The sequence below is a fragment of the Pagrus pagrus genome, assembly GCF_965226575.1.
Source record: "Pagrus pagrus genome assembly, chromosome: 3".
NCBI classification, from domain to species: Eukaryota; Metazoa; Chordata; class Actinopteri; order Spariformes; family Sparidae; genus Pagrus; species Pagrus pagrus.
The window spans coordinates 13,771,278-13,797,872 of record NC_140187.1 but is presented as its reverse complement, the minus strand read 5'-3'; the positions used below and the strand labels follow the sequence as shown (position 1 = coordinate 13,797,872).

Below are 26,595 nucleotides of genomic sequence, written 5' to 3'. Positions count from 1 at the left end.
ATGAGGGTGTTCAGATAATGAGTGGATTTAAATTTTTTGGGTGAACTGTTCCTTCAGGTTGATCGTCTGAACCAAAGTGGCTTAGGTTTATCTAGTTAGCTAAATTGCTCTAACATTTAGTGAGAGAGTTTCAGACCTTAATTCAAATGTTGATATTACTATTATCTGTGACAGCGGGCTGGCGCAATATGCCACTTTTGTAGGAGAATCCAGAGCTGAATGGCACAGCTTCTAACAACTGCCTGTGGCCTTCAATAGCTGATAAATTTCTTACATAAATTACTCATATCAAAATGTCAGGAGGGAGAAAAGACCAAAAGGAGAAAGAAAGAGTGTCAGGGCTTCAAAAAAATGGGCAAAGGCAGAATGTGGTTGGCGAGAATAATGTGTTTCTCACAAGTGGAGAGGTTGTCAAGTCTCAGTGTCTCCCCTTCTTTTTATATCATTATTAAACACATGAGTTCAAAATGCTACCGTTTTTGCAGCATATCACAGCGCTCAGAGGACAATTCAAAATAATTGCATCAGCAGACCTGCATCAGTACTTTGACATTATCACCTTCTAAAGTTATTAAAGTGACTTTTTCCTTTGTTTTTTTTCAGTGCATTATGGGAGTTAATTAGTTGATTGTATGCTTGTTGTCTGTGTGTTTCCTCTCACATCTCCTGGTGCCACAACATCATTGCAGAAGTAGCAGCCCAGCTTGTGCCCTGGGATGTTGGAGAACAGAGAGGATCCCGGGACGGAGGGCGCAGAGCCGGCCGGCGTGGAAGACGAAGAGGAGGCAGAAGAACAGGAAGGAGAGGAGTCTGGTCCTGCACAAACACTCTGACTGACGGGGGGTTTCTTCAGGCCATGCCGCATCACCACAAATGTGTCAAAGCCGAGAGCGGCATTCACCACAAGCTGGAGTGTGAAAGACAAAAGTTATCATAAATCATGGTGATAAAAGGTTTTTACAAAGCCCAGCACATTCCAACCAAATCAAATTAACTAAATGGCTTGTTTAAACCCAACGTGTTGAATCATTTCAGAGAGTAATGACATGAAGCATTAATAGGCACTTTACAATGTTGAAAGCATCTAGACTTTCGTAGAAGCAATGGAAATAAATTGTGAAGCCAATTTGCGGTGAAGCCTGAAACGGCCCCACAGCACAAATGGACAAATAAGCGCTCAGCTGAGCAGACCATGAAGAAAACCTAATCAGCAGCCCAAGAAACACTTAACTGCTGCTAATATAGCAACATAAGAGTTTCATCAGCGATAGCACTGGAGGCCTCACAAGTTCCTGACACAGTGTTCAATTATCGATCGTCGCCTGGCAACAAATGTAATTCCGACTGGTAAACAGAAAATTTGATAGAAACAGAAAATGTTTTTAAGCAATTTCAATTTCCTGGAAGAGATGTCAAACAGTCCCAATTTCATGCTCCAGCTTTCAGAACGATGATGCAAAGACATAAATGTCTCCTGTCAGAGTGATGCACTGTGACTCCACGTCCACTTAGAGCAAAGTGATGTGTTTAAAGCCTCAGTCTTGACTCCTTCAATCAACCTGCCATCAAAATCCTCTGAATAATGTGCGGAAAACATTTTCTTTTGTCTATATTTGTGACCAACTATTACAGATCAAACAAGAACAAGTTATGTTTAGAACTTGGCCTTGGTCATATGAAATGCAATATGACCAAAACATACAAGTGTGTGGTTAAAATAAAATAAATCAAATTCAGATTATGATCTTTTTCCAACAACAGCTGCATCAACCACTTTCTTTTTTTACCACAAGGGGTCATAACAACTGCCTTATAAAGCTCTTTTGTTTAAACCATACAACAATCATTGTCACTGTGTACAACACCTGGTGAGTGTAAATTCAATAGACAGACTCATTTTTTAGCTTTTTTTGGTCTATTCCAACTTCTAAGAAAACATCTTCAGGTGCTGCATGTTTGACTTCAGGTAGGTTCGGCTGGACAGTAGGTTTATCAGAGTGTTTAACAGCTGTTTCCCGCAGCTTAAAAAAACCTTTAATGAGAGAGGCCGTCACTTTGGGTGACCAGTCTGTCCCCGTTTTTACAAGAGAGGTTGACACTGAGCAAATGTGCAAACTAAAACAATGCACTAAAAGAGGCTCAAATCTCCGCACAGACATGCAGAGTTTTCATTGGATTGATGTTTACATAGGAAATGAAAATGCCGTTGTAATGATCCCGCCCCATCATTGACCCCCAAACATGCTGCTCTGTTCGTTGTACAATCTGCACTGTTCCTTCCTACCTTCCTCTTGCTGGCAGCTATCACTGTAGGCAGCCAGCGGCTCTCCCGCGTATCCATTAGTAAGAAGACGACATCGTGTTCTGAAATGAGCTTCTCCAGCTGCTCGACATCCCTCTGGGCCTGGGAGAGAGTGGCCTGAGAGAAGTTCACTGGGTGGCCGGGCATGGGGATGCTCATATTGTAACCCTCCGCATTCTGCAGGAAGAGACAGAGACAAGAGGCACCGCTGACAAACTGAGCCCAGATGTGCAGTCAAATGTCCAGATCATATTAAATTTTATTCTCTATGCTAAATTGTGCTAAATTGTCTCTATGGTTTTTTTTTGGGGGGGGGGGGGATTTTAATTTTGCAATTGCTTAATTTCCTCCAGGATGTCACTTAGCAGCTTAATTGCATTGTGGGTAATGTAGGCACCAGGTTTTGAAAAGCAGTCCACTAAAAAATCTAAATAGAACCAGAGATATCACCTTTTTTTATTCCACACATTATTCATCCTTTTCAAAACCTGGTGCCTACATTACCCACAATGCTGCTTAGCCACTGAGTGACATCACTAGTGGCAGTTAATCAGATTACATACTCCAGCTTCCTCTGGAGCCACAAAAGGTTTTATACTACTGTTTTCACATATGCAGTAGTCCTCCCCTAGACCTCTAAACATACTTTAATGTGTAAAAATGGTGGAGTTACCATTTAAGCACTGCATTGCTGTGATTGATATGTCTCGAGAAAGGTACTTCGACTTTTTGCTGATAATTTAATGCAGTGTCTGCATGAACTGACTCTTGTCTTGAACATACTAGTCTAGACAAATAAATGAGGGCACAACAGACGCCATCACCAAACAGCTCTTTTGTGTGATGTACAATCACGTTATCGACACAGCTCACCTGAGGCCAGTGTGGATTTGGATCACCTGTATACGTCGAAAGCAGATTATGAAAAAGGAAACCTTGAATCACCACTTCCAATTCCACAGTTTTGTCCAATGACAAACTTGTATTACTGTGAAAATCTCCAGGGATTGCAGATTTGTCAGAGAGACAAATGGAAATGTCAAGAGCAATTTCATAGTCAAGAGAAGGACTTAAAGGGCAAGGCTGAGGTGTCAGATCTTAACAAAACGAAATGCCACTTTTACAGAATAAGTACATCTCCTTCCTTTGCTCTCCTCATCTCAAGAGCGGGAGTCATTGACCAACATCTTGAATTTACATTTCACTTTGACGCAAGTGTTGCTAAGCAAGCAGGGGCTGGTTTCGGGCTGCATGGAAGATAATTATATTTCAACTTCCACTGTAAACAAGTTATTCTTGCAGCTAGGAAAGACAAAAAGAAAATCATTCTGATTGTGGAAAAATCCTCTCCTGAAAAGATAAACAACGTTTCATGACAATCCAAAAATGCCACTGTTGATATCTTCAACCAGCTCTGACCTGACTGTTGACACAATGTCAAGAGCAAAAAGAAGAAGTTGTTGCTAACACTACAAACTATCCTGTAAATGTCAGCTGACTGTATTTGTCCACAGACAAAATATGAAATCTGCTCATGACCTTTTCAACATCGTGACCTCATATGAACCACTTCGTCTCGGCTCAGTTGATGCATTTCTGCTCACTCTATTCATTCTTCTTTCTATCTTTCACACCGACACCTGATGCCCCTGTGTTTGTTTGAAAACAAGCGTGAAACAGAGAGAAGCGGGCGCACACCCACACTGATAAAAATAGCAGGGCAGCTATGGATGCAGCTAGTACACGAGGTAGACAAACAAGTGTCTAGACAGCTACCACACATCATGACAGCACAGGGTCATCCATCCATTGTTAAGCCTCGGTTCTTTACTTTTAATTCCCAGAAGAAGAAGAAGAAGAGACAGTCAGAAAATGAGAGGGGTCACAGAGAGAGACTCGAATATCGAGTTGGTGACATGGTGACAAGACAATTATTTGTGTGTGCGTTTGTGTGTATGTGCACATTTAAATGGGACATCACAGGTCTTCTTGTCTTTGACACTATAATCTCGGCCAATTGTGTCTTGCTTCAGGAACAACCAATTACTGAGCTGTGATTGCAACTTTGCAGGGTCAATAACTTCAAAATGAGGCATCAATCTAACTGACGTCGAGGTAAATGACACCAGTCTGCCACTGTCAGACAGTGGAAGTCTCCTGCCTCGAAGCCCAGGGGGGGACACATTTACTAACACAGCTTGTGCTCTACTTTACTGATACAGGGCATTCAATATGGATTTAAAAGGGCCCTATGTAACAATTTTTAGTAAATTATATTAATGAATCACTTTTTATGAGCGTTATGTGGCGTTAAAAATGAGACCTTCCTTGTCTCACTCTCGGCTGCCTATACAAGCCTGTGGATGATTTGGTTAAGTTGTTTAATACCGCTGGACTGTGGACTTTTGTGAAGGACTCGGGTCAAATTTTCCACAACAGTGGGAAGGATTTGAATTTATGCACGTTCTCGAATGCCTCATCTCAGTGTCTCTCTCCGCTCTGCTAACACAGAGCAACAGTAGATAATGTTAGTTTAGAAATGGAGGCAGCTCTCATAAACTAAAATCCAGCGTCCAGCACAACACAGAATTTCCACAGAGCCCCTTTTAAAAAGTGATATATGAAAGCTGAAGAACAATGATGAAACCTGATTAAAAAAAACAAACTTGGGACGAAATGTAAACAATTTAAACAGTGTGTGATCATTTGCTGATTGTTTTTTTTTCATAAACAGATCAAAGACAATATATTCAACGTTTTACCACATCAACTTTTGTAAATATTTGCTTATTCTGAATTTGATGCCGAAACACGTTTCAAACAAGTTGGGACAGGGGCAAGAAAAGACTGGGAAAGATGTGGAATGCTCCTCACAGGCAAACAGGTTCATTTTTAACAGGTGATAGTATCATGATTGGGTATGAAAGGGTCATCTTCGAAAGACTCGGGCAAGGTTCTTGGCCAATTTGGAGCCAATTTTAACTGCTTCATTTGGGTAATTTAATCCATAACAATGCATCATATTATGTATACCATTTTTTGTGCCTTTAGCCTTTATTCAGATAGGACAGCTTAGAATTTTGAAAGGAAATGAGGGAGTGAGTGACCAGAACTTGAACCTGAGCCACTTGCCTCAGTACATCGGGCACATCCTCTACCAGGTGTGCAACCAAGTCGCCCCAAACCTGAATCTTAAATGTAATGAGTAACTTAGCTGTCCATGTAAATGTAAATGTGAATATGACTGAATATATGTACTTATAGACTTTAAGCATTTCATTACAGATCCACAACCTGAGATCGCCAGCTGGGTCCCAAGATAAATAAGAGTGCTCACCAGATGATTAAGTTGATTTTTACGATTATATTGCTTTCCTAAATTTTTGTTTTTTCTTCTGAAAGACTGTATTCTGGAACATTTTCAGGTCCCTTAAGACACAGACTACACACATGATAGAATGTTAACATTTGTGACATCTTTATTTCCAGCATTGCATAACACTGGAGGACAGAAAAAAAGGAAAGTTAATCATCCTTTCATAAACTGCTTACTCCTTCTTGCAGAACAAAACATGCATGATTCACATCATGAATATGCATTTTGGTCTATGTGTTTCCAAGTGGCTTAATAAGATGGGTGCACTCTTTCACACCCAAACAGAGCCCTGCTGTGAGTGTTTGGCTGATTTATCATTTGGTTATATAGCGAAATATCTTCCCCAGAGAACCCATTCATTAATTAACAAAGTAATGAAGCCAGCAGCATTAATATGCAAGTAACAAGTCTCTTCATTTCCTGCATGGTTTTTGCCATCACATCTCAGGCACGACCAACCAAACAGGAATACGATTATAAAAATAGCATAAACAATTTACAGGTAAGTGATGTTGATGCAGTCATATAGTAGTGAGGTTTTTGGTTTCCAAGATGATCTGATCTCAGACTTCCAGAGAAGAAGCAATGATTTGATCCTCACATAGGAAATGATATAAAGATATCATTATTTTGACTTAGAGTACTCACCACACCAGGAAAGATTTTGGTGAGTCGGTCGACGGCCGCCATTGCTTTGGACTTCCCTCCTCCCAGACAGTCCTCAAACTCATAGAGCGGCTGCCGAACTGGGTTGGAGTAGGAGATCTTTGCATTGTCTACAAATGTGATGTGTCTCACTCCCCATCCCTGCAGAGCAAAGGAAGAACATAATTCAGATTAATTTACATCAGTTTGAAACACTTGACCACTATCATTATCATTGACATGAACACCGTCCTCAGCAGCATTTTGTAAGCAGCGTCAGCGGCGACAAGTGGGCGGTTGTGTGCCCACTGTGTATTAAAATGTCTAAGTATTCATCTTGAAATAATGGATGCATTAGTGTGCAGGTGGAACAACCTTAAGTTGATCAGGCTATTTTTCATTAGTATCACTCTGTGTTGACAATAAGTCCTGCCACCCTATTAAATACATTACATCAGGGTATTTATCGTGTCTACGCTGTCTGTGACTGTTACCTAAAGTGCCCCCAGAAAAAAAATATAAGGTGGAAAAAGTGCAGCATCACTATAATGATATATGATATGATATGATATGATATAATATGATATGATATGATATGATATGATATATGATATGATATATATGATCACTATAACTACAGGCAAAGATACACTGGCAGCTCTCCAGTGTAGTTCTTAGTTTTTATGTTTCTCACAATCAAACATAACATTCAGAACACATTTACCTAATTTATTTACGCCAAAAACACAACATACTATATTCTGTGTTTTTGCGCATCTAAAGGAGGTGTGAAGCAGTGATAGTGAAATTTGAACAAACAACAGTAAAGCTGAAAGTCTGTATTCGTTTTTGAGGAAATAAATAATTGACTTCATAACTCGCAGGTTGTATTGTGGGAAAAACCTCCAGCCTTTTGGATCTGGTCACTGAACAGTGCACATTCATTAGATGCTGGGGGAACTTGAGAGAATGACAGGAGGTTCTCTCTTAAATCAGCATTATGTTACTCCAAGTGTTACTGTATAAAAGTCATAGGAACTCTGCTGTTGTCTGCTGTTATAAAACAAAGATTCATGCCACAAAAAAGATGAATCTTTGTTCTAGTTATTAATTTAAGTTACCAGAACTCACAGCTCCTGACAAGTTTACAGAGGATGATCATGTTATAACAACCGTGAGAGGTGACACATGTTTGTGTTTCTGGTCTGTATATGGACAAATAGCGAAGTTCAAGGCAAATCTAAGAGCAAATTTCATGCTACACCTCTGTGCCTAGTTTAGTCAGTGGACATTGGGCAAGAAGAAGACAACATCAGTTATTTTTGTTTGGGGGCAATCTGTCCCCTCTGTGCTGAAAAGATGCTGCTTACAACAGTTGATGAATGGTGACCAATGAAGTTGATGCACGCTTTGCAGAGTGTGTACAGTACTGATTCGTGAAAGTCTGTGCAACATGATGATTACTTTGTGAACAGCTGGTAACGCTTCACTGATCAATAATAATGAACTGAGCTTCTGTTTGCCAAGATGAAATGACGGATTCACTTTTAAAGAAATGTGGGGAAAATTAAACTGACGTTCGGAGTAAGCTATAAATTCATATCCTGTAAAGCTGTGTTATGCTGAGCTAGCTCACTGGTAGGAGACACTGGAGATTTGGTGAAATATTTCCCCAGTGTTTCTATCCGGTTTGAAAAACACAAATCTCTGTATGATTTAATGACACTTCATAGATTCTACAGCATCTGGGCCGGTATATTGTTGTCTAAGGCACACTGACACTAATGATCTCAAACTCCAGTGGGTACTTTTAAAGACGTGACTGATGAGAAAACATTATAAACAAAGATCTAATACACTCCTTAAATCTTTTTGCTTGTGTACGATATTGTACAGTTTGCTAGCCCCTAAAGTCACACTGTCAAATTCCTTCTCTACCTCTAGCCTTCCACCCTTACCATCAGAGTCCTGGCTACATTGCAGCCCAGAGTCCCGGCTCCCAGCAGAAGACACTTTGTGCTGACCACCTTGTCCAGGTCCAGGGAAGGAACCAGCCTCCATCTCATGAGCTTCAGGTTCAGGTCCACTGAGGACTCTGCCAGCCTGCAGACAGTCAATGGAGACAACTGAATTATTTTTTTTATTTGGCCTTTACTGAATCAGATTAGTCCCATTGAGATCACATATATCTTTTACAAGGGAGACCTGGCCAAGAATGGCAGCAACACAGAGTTACAACAGCAAATTAACAGACAAAAAGACACTCAAATGATCAGATAAAACATTTGCACACAGACAACGTGGACTGAATTGATTTCACCATAGTTTTAAAGCTGTTCAGTGGTACAATATTCTGAAGTCTATGTTCGATCTGTAGATTGTTCCATGTAGTGGGTGCTGAAAACCTCGACCCTCTGAAGACCCTCTTTGCCCACAAAGTGCTCACAATGCTAACAACAACATAAATTACATTTGTACATGGATCAAAATTATAGACTCTGCTGTAGATGATCTTAGATTGCCTACATATTGTCAGTGACAGTCCAGTTACACCCTTACACTTCTGCACATTCTGCATTGTGCTTATTACCTTTTGGGGTCCATGCATTCACTGAGGTTGACCATCCTGGGTCCCATCGCCCCCTTAGGATTCTTCTCCCAACCTACACTTTTAGGACATGCTGTGAAAAAAAAGACAAAGAAAAAACCCAACAAAAAACACATTAACACTGTAAAATAAGCGTAAATCATCCCTACTACAAAGTGAGAGCTGTGAAAAGTGTTCACCTCACTAGACGTATCTAACCATTCATAAAAGTTTTAATACATCCATCTCTGAGATTTCTGCCTCCACCCCGATACAATGGGGGTAAATGGATTTTCACAGTATTCGCAGCATTGAAAACACACAACAACAATGTGTCTTATTATCAGGAACGACATTGTCATTCAGGATTATGCACGGAGGTCATTGTCACCAGGTTTCATTGGAAGTATGTCAAGAAGAAATAGTCCCTGTGAAAGTGCTGACAGCAGGACAGATGAGAAAAACAGATCTTTTATTCGAGCCTATTTAAACATACAATGACTAGGGCTGTGACATGAGAAAACATGCCAAACTTTGCCCGTTTGCAGTTTTTTGTTCTTTTTTTTTAACAAAAATTAGCGATTCAGTAAGGGGTGTTAATGAATAATCATTAATCATCTTTAAGAATTGAACCAGTTACAAATGTAGGGCAATCAGAGATGGGCTCAAATACATCAAAAAGTATATTGTTTCAAATTCAAAATACTTTCTTATCATATATATATATATATATATATATAATTAAATACAACATACTAGAAAGAGATATGTATCAAATTTAAAAAAAGTAATTTGTAATTTAAAATACAAAAAGACATTCTATACAAACTGATATTTATAGATTTTAGCCATGTATTAGCCTCAATATGAGTTGGATTTTAAATTAAAGTGAAATTACTATTTTGTGTTATTTGAGTTCATCATGTTTACATGTTTACTTTATCAGTTCCATTAACTTCTAATGTAGTTTACTCTGATTTTGCATCAAACATAGGTTAAGTCATTTTCTAATGGAAAAAACGTCCAAAATATTTCATATATTAATGATTAACCGATAATCGATTGCTCAGTCAGCAGACTATTAATTAAAGAAATTGCTTAAAATTCTCATCACGTAATTACTTAATTTGTTAAATTTAATACATTAGAATTACTTCAATAACTTACTGTAGCTGCATGATATGCTACAGACTGTTGTGGCCAGAACCAGTCAGTCAGCCAGTCAGTCATGGAGGAGCATCCAGTAATAGTTAGGGAAAGACTTGTTTTACTTGCCGTATATTAGTGAAAAATAAACAAAATACAATTTTCAATTTTTTTTCTTTCATGCTCACTCATACCTCTCTGTCTTATACAGTTTTGATCCTACATCAGACTACGTCTTCACTGGTCACCTCTGGCTGATAGTTGCACAACTGTCGCTGTCTAATGCAGTGCACAATTAACAGCAAAAGTTGTGTGGACATGGGGCAATTTAAATAGCTAGCTTGTGGTAAATACTAGACCAACAAATGTGAATGTTGTTGCAAGAACTGTGTCTGGTGTATCTGAAAAGTTGAGTGGAGGTAGACTGATTAATCCCTTTCAAAACAAGACCAAATTTGTCAATGCAAAAACCAAACAGAATCAATTTTTCTTGCATGAATACATCATCTGTGAGTTCATTAAAACCCAAGATGTGCTGAAGAGGTAGACTGATGTAAACAGAGACACCTCAGACGAACTCAAACAAAAAACCCTGCAGATCACAGAGCCGCCTCCTTCCCCATCCCACCATTACCATTTAAATTACTTTCATGCCGTATTCAACAGATAAAGGAATAATAGAGAAGCTGTGTGAGATTATTGCAGCTTGAAAAGGAAGAAATAGTCTCAGCAGGACGAAAACAAAGACTGAGGGTCCATATCAGTAACGATATACACAGAAGCTGCTCATACATTCAGATGAACAAAAGGATGTAGAGACAAAGACCTGTGACATATCAGCACACATACACACGTTACACATTGTCACGTGCATAAATATGCACACACTTCACATGGAAATTACCTGAGTTGAGGGGAAGCTCAGGCAGTTTGATCTGGAAGATGAGACTGTGCTGGATGGAGCGGCTTCCCTGCAGAGTTCTGTCCCTGAAACACAGCACCTCCACCGTGTCCAGCTTAGAGCCCCTGACACACACACACAGACACACACAGACACACACACACACACACACACACACACACACACACACACACACACACACACACACACACACGAATAAAGGAGAAGCAAAAGTCAAACAATGAAAACAACACATTAACACACAGATTTAAGTGCACAGTAGAAATAAAAAAAAAAAACATCTCACAAAATATCGAAATGCAACATGACCACAAGACTAACTGACACACGTGTGAACGAGCACTCGACACATATCCACATACCAACACATCTCCCCGTATATGGTGTTAAGTAACCACAGTCAGATTACACAATCGAACGCCGGTGAAACAACTGAACAAGCGAGACATCGCGGCTACGCTGTAATTCAATCTTCGCCCATCTCAGCCAGTATCAACAGTTTGTGTTTAACACTAAGAGAAAGTGTAGTCATGCACAAGATTGATGAAGTTTGTATTGGATAAAAACTGCCTCGGGCTACAGAGCGTGAAGGCTAAGCTCTCTTAAGGTATTTGCTGCTGATAAGCCACTGGTATCGCAGGACGCTGTTGCTAAACTGGCCTCGATGGGAGTTCCTTGTTTAGATGAAAAATAATTATGCAATAAAAATATTTTTGAAACAGCAGGACGAGTGCCAGGAAAAAGTGCACTCTCTGGGGAAAAGTGTGACCGGGGAAGTAATGACTGATTGTGGACCTGAACTTCGAGGTGTATCCTGAACAGCACATCAAACTAACTGAACAGCAGTCGAACATGCAGCAACAATTACTTTAAATGATGTGATGTAATGTATGTAGAAGCGTGTTCTTTAAACCTGAATTTTACCTTATTCATAATAGCGGTTCTTTATTTTAGTGGCTTTTTATCATTATTTTTCTCTTCCTGAGTCCTGATTATTGGAGACTTGAGTACTTTTATCATGTTTGTCTATTCTCTGTGTTGTTTGTTTACCTACAGATACTAATAAACCAACTTACACCTGGGAGATTAGTCATTGCTTGTTCTTGTTCAGGATTAGTTATGCGTCATGGCTGTTGTTATTTTTTTTATCAGAATCATGTTAAAGTTCAGTCAAACATCAAGCTGCAGTGCCGCGGAAATCAATTACCTTTGATTTGTCAGTTCACAGAATAAACATTCATTCAAAATCTGGCAATTTCACATTTAATGTTTATGTCCCTGGAGTAGAGAACATGTTTCCTGCTGGTTCTGTTTATTTTATAATCTGTGTGTATCTTTTGACTTAATGTTTCATCACTCTCTAAAGCTCATTAAACCACTTCTGTATCAGACTGATGGACAATGTCCATCTTGGTTAGTGAAACACATGCACTTCAGCTCGCTTTGGAAACGGTCAGCACGAATATAAAGGGTAAGTGATTTGTCTTAACCTGCAACACCTTGCAAAAACAGTGTCATGGCAAAACAGTAGCTGAAATATAGATATTTGGTTGTGTATTCCAGGATATCATCCCCTAATCTGGACTGCAACACGATAAGGAACTTTTTTAAAAATGATATCAAAATTGGAAGGCAATAAACTTTTTAAATTATATCTATAAGCCTGCTGTCTGCTACATTAGTAACAGAGAAGTATATCAGGCACTGTAGATAGCCAAGTTCTTTCATCATGTAACATTATTGTTTAATCCATTCTTTCCTAACATTGCACCAGTCTTTTGAAATCGTTTCTGACCCATTGTCTTTTTTTCCTCCATCTTTAATCAGACTACAGTTACTGGATGTTGAAATAGAAGTTCTCATTGTGAACTGTGTCACAAGAAGAAGAAAGATTGGCAAAGTTAGGAGCTGACACAGGATTAAGATGTCTGAGTGACACCTGCAGCATATGTCACCCTGTGTAAATATTTAAAACACGCTCAGACAGACATTCTTGGATTAAATCTCGAGTAATACATTTTACAACCTGCGCCAAAACTCCCCCACAGGCGTGCTGAAATATTTCCTCTGTAAATATTTCAGTAAACACATACAAGCCTCCGCACACCACCATCATTTCTGCAACAACTAGAGTCAGTAAACACTTACGGAGCTCTAACATTATAAAGTTGTGAAATCTGTTCATCTTATTCACTGAAAAAGAGGTCAGATGTTTATACTTCACTTATTTCATGCCTTTATCTCAAGACACATTAGGCCAATAAAGGCTGTAGCAGTCCCATTGTGTAACACTTGCTATCTTTCGTTGTTTTGGGCTGATTTTCAAAATCCCTCTGGACTGATTGCAGTGGATTCAGATCATCTGTGCACAGGACGGGGAGACTGACTCCTAATTATTGAGTGGAAGCAGCTTGGGGAATTCCCCTCCCAACCAATCAGGGTGCGACGACGCCCTTTTGTGAAGGCTTAAGAGAGGTGGGGAATGGCACCCAGGAGGATCTCACCCTCTTTCTGAGGCTATGTACACACGTAGCCGGGTATTTTTAAAACCGAATATTTCCCCCCCTCCGTTTATAAAATAAATTTTATCCACACTACCTCGTTTTCGAAAAAAAACCCTTCCACACATAACCGAACATCTGCGTTTTCAATCACAAATCACCGACAATGTTATCCGTCGCCTGTGCTCTTGGAGCAGTAGTTGGGCTTGTAAAATCAAAGAGGTAAACAGCGCCTGCACAATAATTGACACCACCACAGTTTTCAAGGCACTCGGAGCCATGCTTCTGCAGTAAACAAAGGTCGCACGTTTGATGTCAGAGCAGATTTGTTGTTGTTTTGGCGCATATTGTGACGTTCGAAAACGCAAAACTCCGGTTATCTCTGTCCACACACAAATGCATAAACGGAGTATTCGCAAATCTTCACTTTGCCCGGAGTTTTTTTAAATATTCGTTTATGATGCGTTTTCATGTGGATGACAGGTCCAAACGTAGAAAAATATATTCGTTTTAGCAGATACCCGGCTACGTGTGTACGGGGTCTGAATCTGTCTCTAAAACACTGCAGAACTCATCTCGTTAGATTGCCAGCAAGAAATTCTGGTCTGCTCAGGCCCCTATTTTGATTTCATTCTAGTGAGGAAAATTGTGTTTATTCTTCAGCCAAGTTGAGTGACCACAAAGTTACCAGTCAATCAGGCTACCTGCATCAGGGCCATCTTTATGTCCTTAAGTGTTGCTTGCCTTGCAAATAGCCCGATGCCTGCAGATTTTCTTTTGCTTTCTTTTTTGTTTTTCTAATTATCCCCTGAAGAGGCATTTGTTGATTATCCGAGTAGTTGACATTGGGCATTCCCTGTAGATGGACATAATTCTTGTTTGTATTTTTATGTAGGTTGGGGCTGGTTTGTAAGCATTTTACTGCCAGTACCACCACAAGGTTAAAAGATTAAAGGTTAAAGGCTCATTTATGTGTCATTTTACAACATCAGGGTTGTAAAACAAAACTGAGTTGGAGTCCCTTTATGCTACTTAGGAGAAACATTTAATACTGGTCCAACGTCCCTCCCATGTTCCTGCTACGAGACATCTCCTTTAACTTTTGAAGGAAGAAGCAGAACGAAGCCTGTTCCTGCTTTTCAAAACACAAACACATCTAGATTCAGATAGAAAGTCTTTACATCAACGGCCACCTAAAGTATCACAAAATAGTATTATCAAAAATGATGTTAGTGAGAAATGGGAAGCTAAAAAACTTACAATATTCAGGAGTGTCAAGATGCTGCATGCTGCATGGTGTGTGTGTGTGTGTGTGTGTGTGTGTGTGTGTGTTTACACAATCTAACCTCTGGTGTCCACATACAGCAGCTGCTGTGTGTGTTTCATAGATGGGTCTGGTATGAGTTAACAAACCAGCCGTTGTAGTTGCCTGGCCTATTTTGCAAATAATAACATGCAACGATCAGGAGCACAGATAAGTGCACATATGAATGTACTGTAATGTTCTGAGAAAACTTATTTTTTTGAGAAATTTTTGAATAATGTTGGAAACCTTGAAGTGGATCTTGGAGGCTATGAAGCAATAAAGTCCTCACTGAAGTGTTTATAGACAAGGGTGACTACATCAATAAATTTTATGGTTGTTTTAAGAGCGTGACGTGAGCAACATGATATTGAACCAAACCGACCTTGTTTATCAGGAAAATTTACAGCTTTGTAGACAAGTAGTACAATCTTTACAGCAATAGTCATGTTCTGCAAGCCAGCGCTGCCATCAAGAAACAAGTGTAATTCATCAAGTTTATCTCGGCCTCACTAAACTCTCACGACACCACTGTGGCTAAGCAACAGCCAAACAGTTTTGTGAGTGTCACAGAAAATGTGATTTCAGACTTTCTGTAATATTACAAAGCTTTTCATGCTATTCCATTAACTTTGGAAGTTCATGTCAGCATCTTTAATCACAGCGATGTGTGACCTGCTCCCGACACTTCAGAGACAGGAAATTAGTAAAGCAGTGACGTCCTCTTTTACTTTGTGGCTTTGCGCCTAAATAAAGAGTCGCAGTGTAAGCTGAAAAACAGTCACGGCGTGAGGACCTGCATCGAGTCCTCTAGAGAACTTCCTCATCTTTTCCCAACACACACACACACACACACACACACACACAAACACACTCCACACAGCAGAGGTAGGGCTTACCATCGGTAAGCTAAGAGGACCAGCAAATTTCTCAGAGGCCAGCCCGGATGTTGAGACAGAGTGCAGGGATCATAGACGCCCACAGTAACCTAGAAAAACCAAACACGGTGTGTTTACATTACCAAAGTGTGAGTGTGTATGTGTGTGAGAGGGAGTGTAATAATACAGAATCTAATCTGACGGTTGGGATGAGCCACAAAAAGCACAATAGATACTCCGTTTACAGAACAATCCTACAATACCTTAATCTTTAAACACAGAGATTTTATTCGACTTTTGTAACCATTCTAATCTCACTGCATGTTTATTTTGTTGCTTTATGAAAAATACCAAAAAAAAAGAGTTAGTACCTTCTTAGCACCAGTGAAGAACGCATCCCAGTCTGAAAGTGGGGCCATCTGAACAGTTTCATCTGTGTACTTCACAAGGAAGTAGGGAACGGCAGTGGTCTCTCTTTTGACACACAGGTCATCATAGGCTTCCTGCAAGGCTGCGATCTGAGACAGAAATAATTAAATGTCAACAAAAACTTTCTTCTACATTAAAAATCAATAGAATACACATATAAAGAGAGAGCGTTAAAAAAGCATTTTCTGCCATTTATCAGGGGCCGAGCTATTGTGCTGCTTACTGGGTTTTATAAAACATAATATAGTAAATTCTGACATTTCACTATTAATAAATGAATAAATAAATATTGTAAAACTTACTTACACAGATAACTCTTGCCGTTAGTGATTAATAACATTGTTTTGTTTTACTGCTTATTTATACTCATGCAAACTGCTCATATACTGTAGATTCACAAGATACTGTCCTTAAAACTCATTTCTAACTTGCAGAATATGTCTCTTTTATGGATGTTTTACAAGTTTCAAAAACTATGCAAATTATCTGGTGGAAATGTTTTTAAAATACAAGACAGATTTTTAACAGCTCCAACATAATTTGCACTTTCAAGGCACACACCTACCAATTATTGTTACAAAGCTATAATCAGCTCGAAACACATACAAAAGGTCTTCAACAGTGACAGCTGCCTCGGAGTGGAAGTTTTGTTCTATTATCTCCAAAACATCTACATTAATTCATGAATGAAAATCAAAGATGTTCTTGCATTTATCTGAAAGCTGCTGAAAACAAGTTTGTTCATGGAAGTTAGAAAAAGTTTTCAACCTTAAAAGACATTTGCAGCCTTTTCTTGCCTCTGCTGAAGTTGCACAACAGCTGATTAATGTCAGACTGAGAGACACTGGTCAGTGAAGTCATATTGTGATTCTGGCTTCATCTTAGTGTTGAATTGATTAAAGGTTTGAAGGTCACAATGTCGTCTTGCAGCTCATAAATCTCGGCTTCAAACTGTCCATGAGTTAAATAACATCGATAATTTAGGTTGACAGAGGGAGAGAGCAGACAGGGAACAGCAACACACGGAGAAGTCGCTGTCGCTGTGACCTGCAGTTGAGATCATGCTGTTCATGAGTCATTCTAACTCTGTCTTAATGAGGATTTTTTCAATCCTGACACAGAAATAAGAGGAAACAGTGCACCTCACCTCATTATACTTTTCTGTAACCTACTCATTATTATAGAACAGGCAGATTTAGAGAATACCGTTTGAACAGAACACTGGAGAACCCCAAATTTAGAAAAGAGAAAGAAGTAATGCACCTGTAGTATAATTTCAGCGTGTATTTTCCAAACTATTCATTCCAGTGGTTTTGTAATAATCTTCAAAAAGCCAACCTGTTTTGCTGAGAAAACTTGCTCTAGGACAGAAGGCTGTCGGACAATCTTTATTCCCTCTGGGAAACACAGTGCAGGGAAGCAGAACCAGTAGTAGAAATGGTACTTCTTCAAATCCTGAAGAATGGTTGTCAGAAAATGAAAGAAAAACAGAAAAAAATAGTCACATATAAAGTCATTGATATACAGAACCAACACGTTTATAAGGCATTTTTCATACTCACTGCAAAGGTCAGCAGATTGAATCTGCAGAGGATGGACGGGTCCTTCAAAGCAGCACCAGACTGTATAGCATCCCATATCTACGAAAGAACAGAGATGAAAAACTGAATTCGTCCAACCATTTAATTCTCAGTTGCACAACTTTAGAGACCATTCCTGTAACAGATGTCTGTATGTGAATATGTTTGTGTGAGTGAGAAAATTCCTGCGGATGTCTTTTACCTCCTTGGCCTCTTTCTCCAGCAGAGCCTTCTTATCGGTGGTCTTGAAGGCATCGAGTGTGTTGGTGTTATACAGAGTTCCGATGGCTGGACAGCAACGCGCTGGTGTCGGACCATCCCTGACAGCAAAACACATCAGAATTTTGCATTTAATTGTAATGAATGGAAACTGTATGAACTAAATGTAAACTTGTCTGTGTGCAACATGAAGACAGTTGTTTTATTGGAGGCTTCGAACCCAAAAATGTTTCAAGGATATTTAGCCATACAACAAAAGAAAACTTCTCTCAGCTTGCTTGAGCACTGTTCAGACACTTTAAAAAGGAAACCACCACAATAAGTGCATCTGATTTCTTGACATGTCTTTAAAGTTGTTTTTTTTTTATATAGAAAAAATTCACCGCTGGTTAATTTCTAAAAAAAATTGCAATGTACAAATTAAAAAAAACCTAAAGCATAAAAAGACTAAATAACAAGAGAAGAACTTTGGGTTAGAGTAGGGTCATACTTACGCTTCAAAAGCACTGAACTCCAACGTCAGACGAGTGGGCAAACCAAGTGGGTCACCTACAGGAGGGAAATGTGGATGAAATGAAACTTTTTTTTACAGTTGTTATTTACAATATACTGATCTAGGTCAACATGTTTCCGTGTGTGCGATACTGAATGATAAACATACTGTATGTATTATAAAATGTCCAGCATTGTCAAAAAAATGAAAAACAGCAACTGTACAGTCGTCATTGTAACGACTCACCATTGTAATAATAGCCTTTGATTGATTTGGGGCTCTCATCCAGTCTGTAGTCGTTGAGTTTCTTCTGAGTGAGCTGGTGCCAGAAGCCAGCCTCCAGAGCACTGCTGAAGGGAGCAAACTGCAGCTTGAGGTCTGCAGCAGAGGACGCTGCTTCACTGGTGTCGGACGCCATCGCAACTTCACTAACAGGCCAAGAAGCCAAGTACTATAAGCTGTGAAATAAACAGTTGTGGGTTACAAAACAGTCGCAGGCTCATACATTAGACACACTTAGTTTCACGCTTACATTCACATTGATATTGTAACTAACAGGCTTAACATAAATGCAGAATAAAATTACAATAACTTATCAGCTACAGGGATTTTCATTTTCTCGCTTGTAAAACTAACCCCCACTCAAAATCTTTTATACTCTATTATACTTTATAGACATAATTTGTCTTTAAAATGCTCCGTAGATGTTTTAATTGATTTTATCAAAACTATTTATTAACATCATGTATTTATAGATTTTCTTTATTCCACTGAGCTTCCTTTCATATTAATTATTTACTTATTTATCTGTCTACTGTATATGTTACTGTGTGTTTTTTTTTTTCTTGTGTGTACAATCTGTTCAAACAAATTGCCCCTGGTGGGATTAATAAAGTTGTCTGAATCTGATAAAACAATCCAGTAAAGAAATAGTGTATATCACTTACATAGTGAAATGATTGAGTTAATTCCCTCAGTTCATCAATCAGTCAATTAATACAACAAGAAACAAATAACAGACGAACAACCCAGTTTAGTGCTCATGGAAAAGTGAGCATTTGGTATACACTACATCTTTTACCATCTTCAATAGTCGGGTGTAAACAAAACACATTTTTAAATCATTCACACAAAAGGATCAAGATAGGTGTTGTGATATGAGATTGTAAAGCCTTTTGTGGCAAACTTGTGACTTATGGCTACACACATATAGATGATTTGACTGAACATATCATGACATACAGTAAGTCAACCATATGCATGGATATCTTATATAGTTATGCTAGTAACACTGTTGACAGCAAATAAAATGTATCTAAACTTAACATCTGAATAAATGTATTAGTGATTTATTATATACATAATCAAAGATATAATTAGAGCCCAACCAATACTAGATACCCCATACACAGCAGTGCTTCTCCTCTGGGTGCAGCCGGTACAGGGCAAACGACAGTAAATTAAAAAAAATCAATATTCCAGTGCACACCAGGATACGACTGACACTATGTTTGTGACTAAAGAAACAATTTAGAGACATTTCTTTAGACTCTGTGGTAAGTTGTGACAATCATTTACCATTTACCATACCATTACATTTTCATCATACTATCTGTACATCCACCTGCTATAGTGATAACATCTAACACTGCTCACATCAATATTTTGATACAACTCAAATACTCAAAATTAGTAAGGAATAGTGGGATATTGAGTGTTTCACTTGACTGTTCATTCTGTGACATATCTTCTGTCAGAATATTTTTCCATAAAATCCATGCACATCCATATATGCACCCATATCCCAATATTCCTAACTTAGTTGGAGTAGTGTAAACCAGAAATGCAACCAGTCTTGTGTAATGTTGTCATTCCTTATTGTTAAATAAATGGGCACTTCTAACCCTTAAGACACTTAAAAAGGTCTTCTATAGTGTTTCAGGTAAACTACCCTATGTTCAAATCTTATATTTACTTTTGTAAATGTCACTTTCACACTTGTCAGTTTCTGTGCAGCAAGTTGACACAGACCACCAACTGAGAGAGGAAGCTGACAGTTTAAATGCTTTAACGCTTCTACACAGGACGAACATCTCCAAGAAAACAAACGACAATATTAAGACACATCTATAGTTCAAACCAGATACATTGGGGTTACGGCAAACATGGCAGAAACCCGTTTATATGTCAAACTGTAACAAGCTGAGCTTTGTACACTCACCAGAGATCCTCACTTCCTGGTCAGGTGGGTCATGTGATCGCGGGAGTTGTCAATAAAGCAATGCACTCTGGGTAAGAAGCCTGACAGCTATCGCTAGCTTAGCTGCTACACCAGTCTAGCTCTGTGCCTTATGGAGCGTGTATCATTGAGTAAAATATAAAGAACCAGAATATAAACAAGAAGACGCAAACGATAAAGCAGGAGAAAACAGATAGAAACTTGTACGTGCCGTTTCTTTTCATGTCGGAGTGAACAGATGTGTGCGGACGTTAAGGGTGCAAGCCACCGAGAAGTAACGTGTGGTGTGTTACATCCGTTTCAGGTTTAAACAGGTTGTATCACAAACTAAACCTGACTGTATTTAAACATGAAGAAGTCCACGATTCCAAAACAATAGGAAAATGATCTACGAGGTAATTTTCAGCAGAATCATCGGCGGGAAGTCAGACATTAGCTTCATCTGGGCACCTGACTGCTACAGTGAGTTAGGGACCGTCTCAAAACTACGCAGCTGGGAAAAAACGCAAAGTAGCTAGTTCATGTTCAGAAATGCAAGACAGGAAGACGACATCAGCTTTTATTTAAGCTCTTGTATGCAATTGATTTGTTTTTAATATTGGAAAATGGGTGCATATATGCATGTGCATGGATATGCAAAACAAGTAAAATGAAATGTGTCACATTATTTTTGGGGACCAAAAATATTCACAACACACAAAGTAAAAATTCAGATGTCACAGAATAAAAAAATCAACTGAAACACTAAAATATCCCAATATTCCTACCTCATTTTATATATTGTGTAAGTATGAGGAAACCAAAATAAACTCCACAAACAAGGACCAGTGCAATGTTATTGAAATGTCTCTTTTTATTATTTCCAAATATATCTCTTTAGTTAGTCTTTAATTTCTGTACATTGTATTTCCCAGTATGAAGGTCTAGAAGCTGTTTCAAAGCCTTCCACACACTATAATAAGCCTTTTTCACTTTTGTATTTTGTTACTTTATAGTTTAATTTAATTTAATTTTAATTTTTGGTCATTTTTAGATTCATTTCGATTTATTAATTAGTTAAAACTCCAATTGTTATTTTCGGTTTTTAGTAGGAGGTCCTATGTCAAGGAATGCTCTGTAGAAAAGGAAAATTAAATAGAAAGTACAAAAAAAAAAAAAAAGACTACTCAAATACAAATATAGTATAGAAACACTGAGTCTCAGGATGGAAACTTAAATGCATCCACTATCACTAGAAAAAGAAAACCCATCTGACTCTCGGCTACGGCTAGCTTCCTCGAACTACAAAACACAGCAACTGTCACAAATATTTAACAAAAAGTGACATAAACAAATTAACTTGTTATTACAGTTAAAGCATTGGAAAATGTTTAAGTAACGGTTGGAATTTTGGACAATTGCTGTGAAATGTTGGAATAAAATGCCTGAAAATTGATTTACCACTCAGTTTGCTTGTGAGCAGTGACCTCATTGAACCTGACGCTCATCTGGGTCATTTTAAGTTCAGTGACGCTCTGTGAACAAATTTAACTGGTTGAGTGAAACAAGGCAACAAATCTGCAGTGAGCTTCATGAAGGCGTAGCCTGCACTGAACTGCTGGTCAAACCGGCTTGTGTTGCCACCTCATACGCACCTAATAACATGCTGGATTTAAGTTGCACTCATGAATCCAGTACACCTACACCAACCACAATTTTTTTGTTCTTTCAGAAGATAATTATTATCAGTAATTATATTGGGTAATGTAAGGGTACAATTTGTGTGGTTTTACTCAGCTGTCATTCACCCTGGTTAGAGCAATTGTCTGTTTTAAAGGTAAACCAGGAATAAAAGTCAAGTTGCGGGCCACACACTTCTGTTGGCATTACATTCCTCACAGCCAATTATTAGAATAAATCAACATAATTTTCATTCAATTGATTTCATGATTACTGCAGCAAATGCAGCTCTTGTCATGTGAATGCCAGAAACATAATAAAATGATAATGCCACATCCTCCTCGGCTTTTATTCAGTTGTCAGCCTCTGCTTCACACTTACCATTGTCCTGTTTTAATTTTAATTTTCTTCACTGCCAGAAGAATAATGCCTCTTCATTTTACTTGATCGAAATGAGGTAAATTCTTCGAAACAAACTTGCACGAGTCACAGTGGAATTTACTAGAGTGGGACGCTTGTCAATGGTTTATACTGTAGGGCCATAATTTGCAGCAGCAAAGACAGGTTGTTAATGCAGAGTTAAGGCAGTTAGCTGCTGGCAGACGTCATTGTCATGCAGTCCATTTCTCTTTCTACATGTAGGCTATTATTCTGTGTACAAAGTACAGATACCCTGTACGATCAAACTGCACATATAGACTCCACACTTCAGAGTCCATAAACTATTGAAGCCCTTTTCATTCCAAAACATTCTGTAAGTCATAAAATTGAGAAACTCTTAAAATATTGACTTGGTATCTCAAAATAACGAGGAACTTTCTCTAAATAATGACTTAGTATCTTAAAATAATGAGCGGCAAAGAGCTTCCATAATGGACCACTACCATGTATTTGTAAAGAGATGTTTTGAGATGCAGTGGATGAAATAAAAAAAGGCCCTCTTTAAAAACAGTTTCAACACAATGACCACTGAACCAAGTGCCTCAAACAGTCTCGGTGTGGTTTGCTGTATATCTGATTAATGAGCACATTACTGTTTTAGGCAAACGTGAAAAACAACTATAAATCCTTAACCATAAATTAACTGCAAAAATAATAAGGGACAACTTTAATCCCGTTTCCTGTAAAGAAAGAAAGAAAGAAAGATGAAGAGGGATAAAGTGCAGAGAGCCTTCCTGACTCACTCACTCAAAGAAATAAAAGCTGACACTGAAGGTGGTGATGTTATCGCTCATCGGATTGGATTCTGGCAAGTTTTCTTACAATAACAGTAAAATAGTATGAATTATATTTCTGTTTGTTTGATCGAGGAGATAATTCATCTGAAGAGCTCCAGCCCCCATGGCCACTATGTACTGCAGGTCTATGCTACAACATGTAAAGTAATACGGGTTCTATGATGTAAAAACAGTATATTAATGCCAGGCTGAGGTTTCATTGCCATAACATGAAGAATAAAAGATATTTCATTCTTCTGACAGATAATACTTCACTGGACTTGACAGTGAGACAGGGAGGCTTAATAAACCAAGTGAACCACTTTGACACGTTTACCACTTTAAATTGTTTTTACAATGGATTTTGTTTCAGCTGGAAGGATAGCTTGTATTTCAGATTTCCGTTCTCTCCACATTTTTTATTACAGTTCGTGTTGGTTTTGGCAAATATGCACATGCGAGCTATATTTGTACAACTAACAGCGTGCGTCTTCCTGACCTGCAGAGTCAAAACTAAACTGAGGTTTAAGAAAGGTTTTAAATTTAATGTTAGTTTTGAGCTAGTTTAAAAGTTTGGTGCAACAAAATTTAAAGGTGCAATACTTACAGTAAGACTTGGACACCTTGAATTAATACTCCCATTAAATATGGGCAGCTAACAACAGATTACCTGCTGACTGTGTTCCTTTATACATCTATGACTGTAGCTGCAGTTAGTTTATATCTCAGTTAGCTGTACAGCCAGCCGGACTGCCAGGGTAATGTTGGTGTTTACACCACTAGCACAGGAGCTTTGGACTGCTGGGAGAAAGAGGTTTTCAGGCCCAAGATATTTGGTCAGCATGCTAACTTCATTATGTATCTCTTCAGAACAACACATGGACATATCGTCACCCTAATAAAATAATGGCCTTAGTCATTTTTTCAAGCTTTTGGGAAAACACAAAAAACTTCACCAAATGCAGACCATATTTATTAATCATTTCACTCAAAAAGGCCCTCATAGTGGATGACTCTTGAGATACATAGAACGTTGTGTCTAAATCATGTAATATTAAAGAATAAAAGTGACTTAGGCCAATTTTCAAACATTATAGTGTGACTTAGGCAACTTTAACACTGTCATAAACTGCCATTCCATTCCCTATTGCACACTCAAAACTGAAATTACCCTGAATTAAATTAAACAGAACATAGCTAGCTTTTGAATTAAATTATAACTTGAAATTTAGACTAAATTGCTACACGACATTACAGCCTAGCCTTTATGATAGCAAACTTTGTCACTCACCAGTAGATATTGACTCAAAAATTCTTGAGCTTCTTCTGTGCTATAATGTCTACTGCTCCTTGCAGCAGCTGCCATCATGAAAGCTTGTTTAAATTGCCTAAGTCAGAAATGTTTTTTAAAAGATTAAATTATTTTGACTTAGGCAACCAATAAAATGGCCTAAGTCACCCTCTTGACAAAGGCAATTGTCTTATTGGGAAAAAAGAGCATGATCCTTTCAACTAAGGCTGATGGTGATTTTACCAGAGGTGGCCAGCATTATCAGGAGCTTATTTAGGCCAAAAACTCGTTTTTTAAAAAAAAACTGACTTAGGCCATTATTTTATTAGGGTGACGATATTTGGCATAACATCAACACATTCTGTTGATAGTTTTTAGTTTAATTTCGAATGTTTCGAACTATCATTTTTTACATATTGCACCTTTTTAAAGTTTAGCCATGATTCAATCAGGTTTTAAAATTAATTGTTGTAGGTGCAACCCAGCCACAGTCAAGTCAAGTTTCAGTAAGTGATATCAAAATCAGCTGTCACTGTTAGTCCTGCTTTCACTGTTCCCATGGTTACAACCAGCACAATGTTTTTCTTCGCTACATTGAAAAACACAATTGTGCCTGAAGGTTTGTGTGGACAGATTACACTTAATTCAAACTGAAGGTCTAAGGCTAGAAGGTGTTTGGATTACATAAAAGCTACTGAGCGGATTCCAATGAAACTTGATGGAGGATGGGTCTCGGCCCATGAATTTTTTCTTACTTTCTTAAACATTGTGAGATGGAGCATGTCAACATTTTTGTTCATTTCTCGGAATAATGTATGGATCTTGATGACAAAAATCAGGCATATTTAGGTGGCTGGTATCTATGAGTGTGTACAATTTGATGCAAATCTTAGAACTGGTGAGCTCAAATTATGGTTAAGTAGTTATGGGTGGTTTAAGTGAGTGATACAGGGCTATAAAGGTCTGAAATGGATTCGGCTTGATTAAATTAAAGGGTACTTTTGGGGCTTTGCGGAGGTATGCGCTCTACTGAGTGTCGTTCTAATTTATATTGTGCTCACATGGTGCATTTTCCTAAGAAAAGGTAGTATTTCATCAAGTAAAAAACAAACTAATTGACAAAAAGGAAACCTAAGGCGGGTTGTTGGGTGAAGTTTTGTGCATCTCTGAGCAAAACAAAAAGAAAGAAAAATGATGGGATGGGAACTTGCCTGCAATGAGGGCTCTCCCCAGAGCCCCTAGACAGGTTAATCCAGACAGCATATGCTTTATGTACATAATAGCGTGCGTTCACACTCACAGTTTATGCCCTTTGACTACTATCCTTCATTTTTAAGACATTATTTAAAAAAAACTTCATCATTAAATTAAATTACCAGGAAATTTGCTCTCTGTTGCTGCTAATAAAACTCAGAGGGAATTAAATTAAGCCAAGACGGCTGCTAGAATTGATTGTTAAAATTGTTAAAATTGAAAATCCATTTGTGCGCAAATGTCCATATGATTTTTCATGAACATCAAAACATTCAGTGGGCGCATGATGAGAGAATTGACACAGTGGGACAGAATACGCAGTCAAGTTAGTGCCAGATGACGGTTGCAAACCAGCAGAACTCAACAGCTTTAAATCTGTGAACAAATTAAAAAAGAGCATCTAAAAAAATCATTGTTTTGTCCTAACACCACCCTGGCACTGGCTCCAACTTGCTGACCGAGACCTACTGTAGAGTGCAATCACACACATGCTTCGTCTGTGCACATCATCACCTCTCCCTGCTCACTTCCACCCCCCTCTGATTTGTTTGATT

The 26,595-nt window shown here is 38.5% G+C and overlaps 1 protein-coding gene across 1 annotated transcript in view; it reads right to left on the bottom strand.

The window, feature by feature from the left end:
* The window catches only part of atg7 (ATG7 autophagy related 7 homolog), a 67,773-nt gene extending 46,667 nt beyond the window's left edge, over positions 1 to 21,106 (bottom strand). The window contains exons 1-14 of the mRNA XM_084349555.1: positions 20,603 to 21,106; positions 18,628 to 18,839; positions 18,383 to 18,437; positions 17,872 to 17,989; positions 17,652 to 17,729; positions 17,428 to 17,544; positions 16,032 to 16,178; positions 15,682 to 15,770; positions 10,961 to 11,082; positions 8,914 to 9,004; positions 8,282 to 8,426; positions 6,327 to 6,485; positions 2,285 to 2,479; positions 662 to 907 (exon numbers count right to left, since the gene is read on the bottom strand). Of these exons, the coding sequence (XP_084205681.1) occupies positions 662 to 907; positions 2,285 to 2,479; positions 6,327 to 6,485; positions 8,282 to 8,426; positions 8,914 to 9,004; positions 10,961 to 11,082; positions 15,682 to 15,770; positions 16,032 to 16,178; positions 17,428 to 17,544; positions 17,652 to 17,729; positions 17,872 to 17,989; positions 18,383 to 18,437; positions 18,628 to 18,799 (1,734 nt within the window). The 5' untranslated portion in view covers positions 18,800 to 18,839; positions 20,603 to 21,106. The remainder of the gene's footprint in view (positions 1 to 661; positions 908 to 2,284; positions 2,480 to 6,326; positions 6,486 to 8,281; positions 8,427 to 8,913; positions 9,005 to 10,960; positions 11,083 to 15,681; positions 15,771 to 16,031; positions 16,179 to 17,427; positions 17,545 to 17,651; positions 17,730 to 17,871; positions 17,990 to 18,382; positions 18,438 to 18,627; positions 18,840 to 20,602) is intronic.
* Positions 21,107 to 26,595: the final 5,489 nt, after the last annotated feature.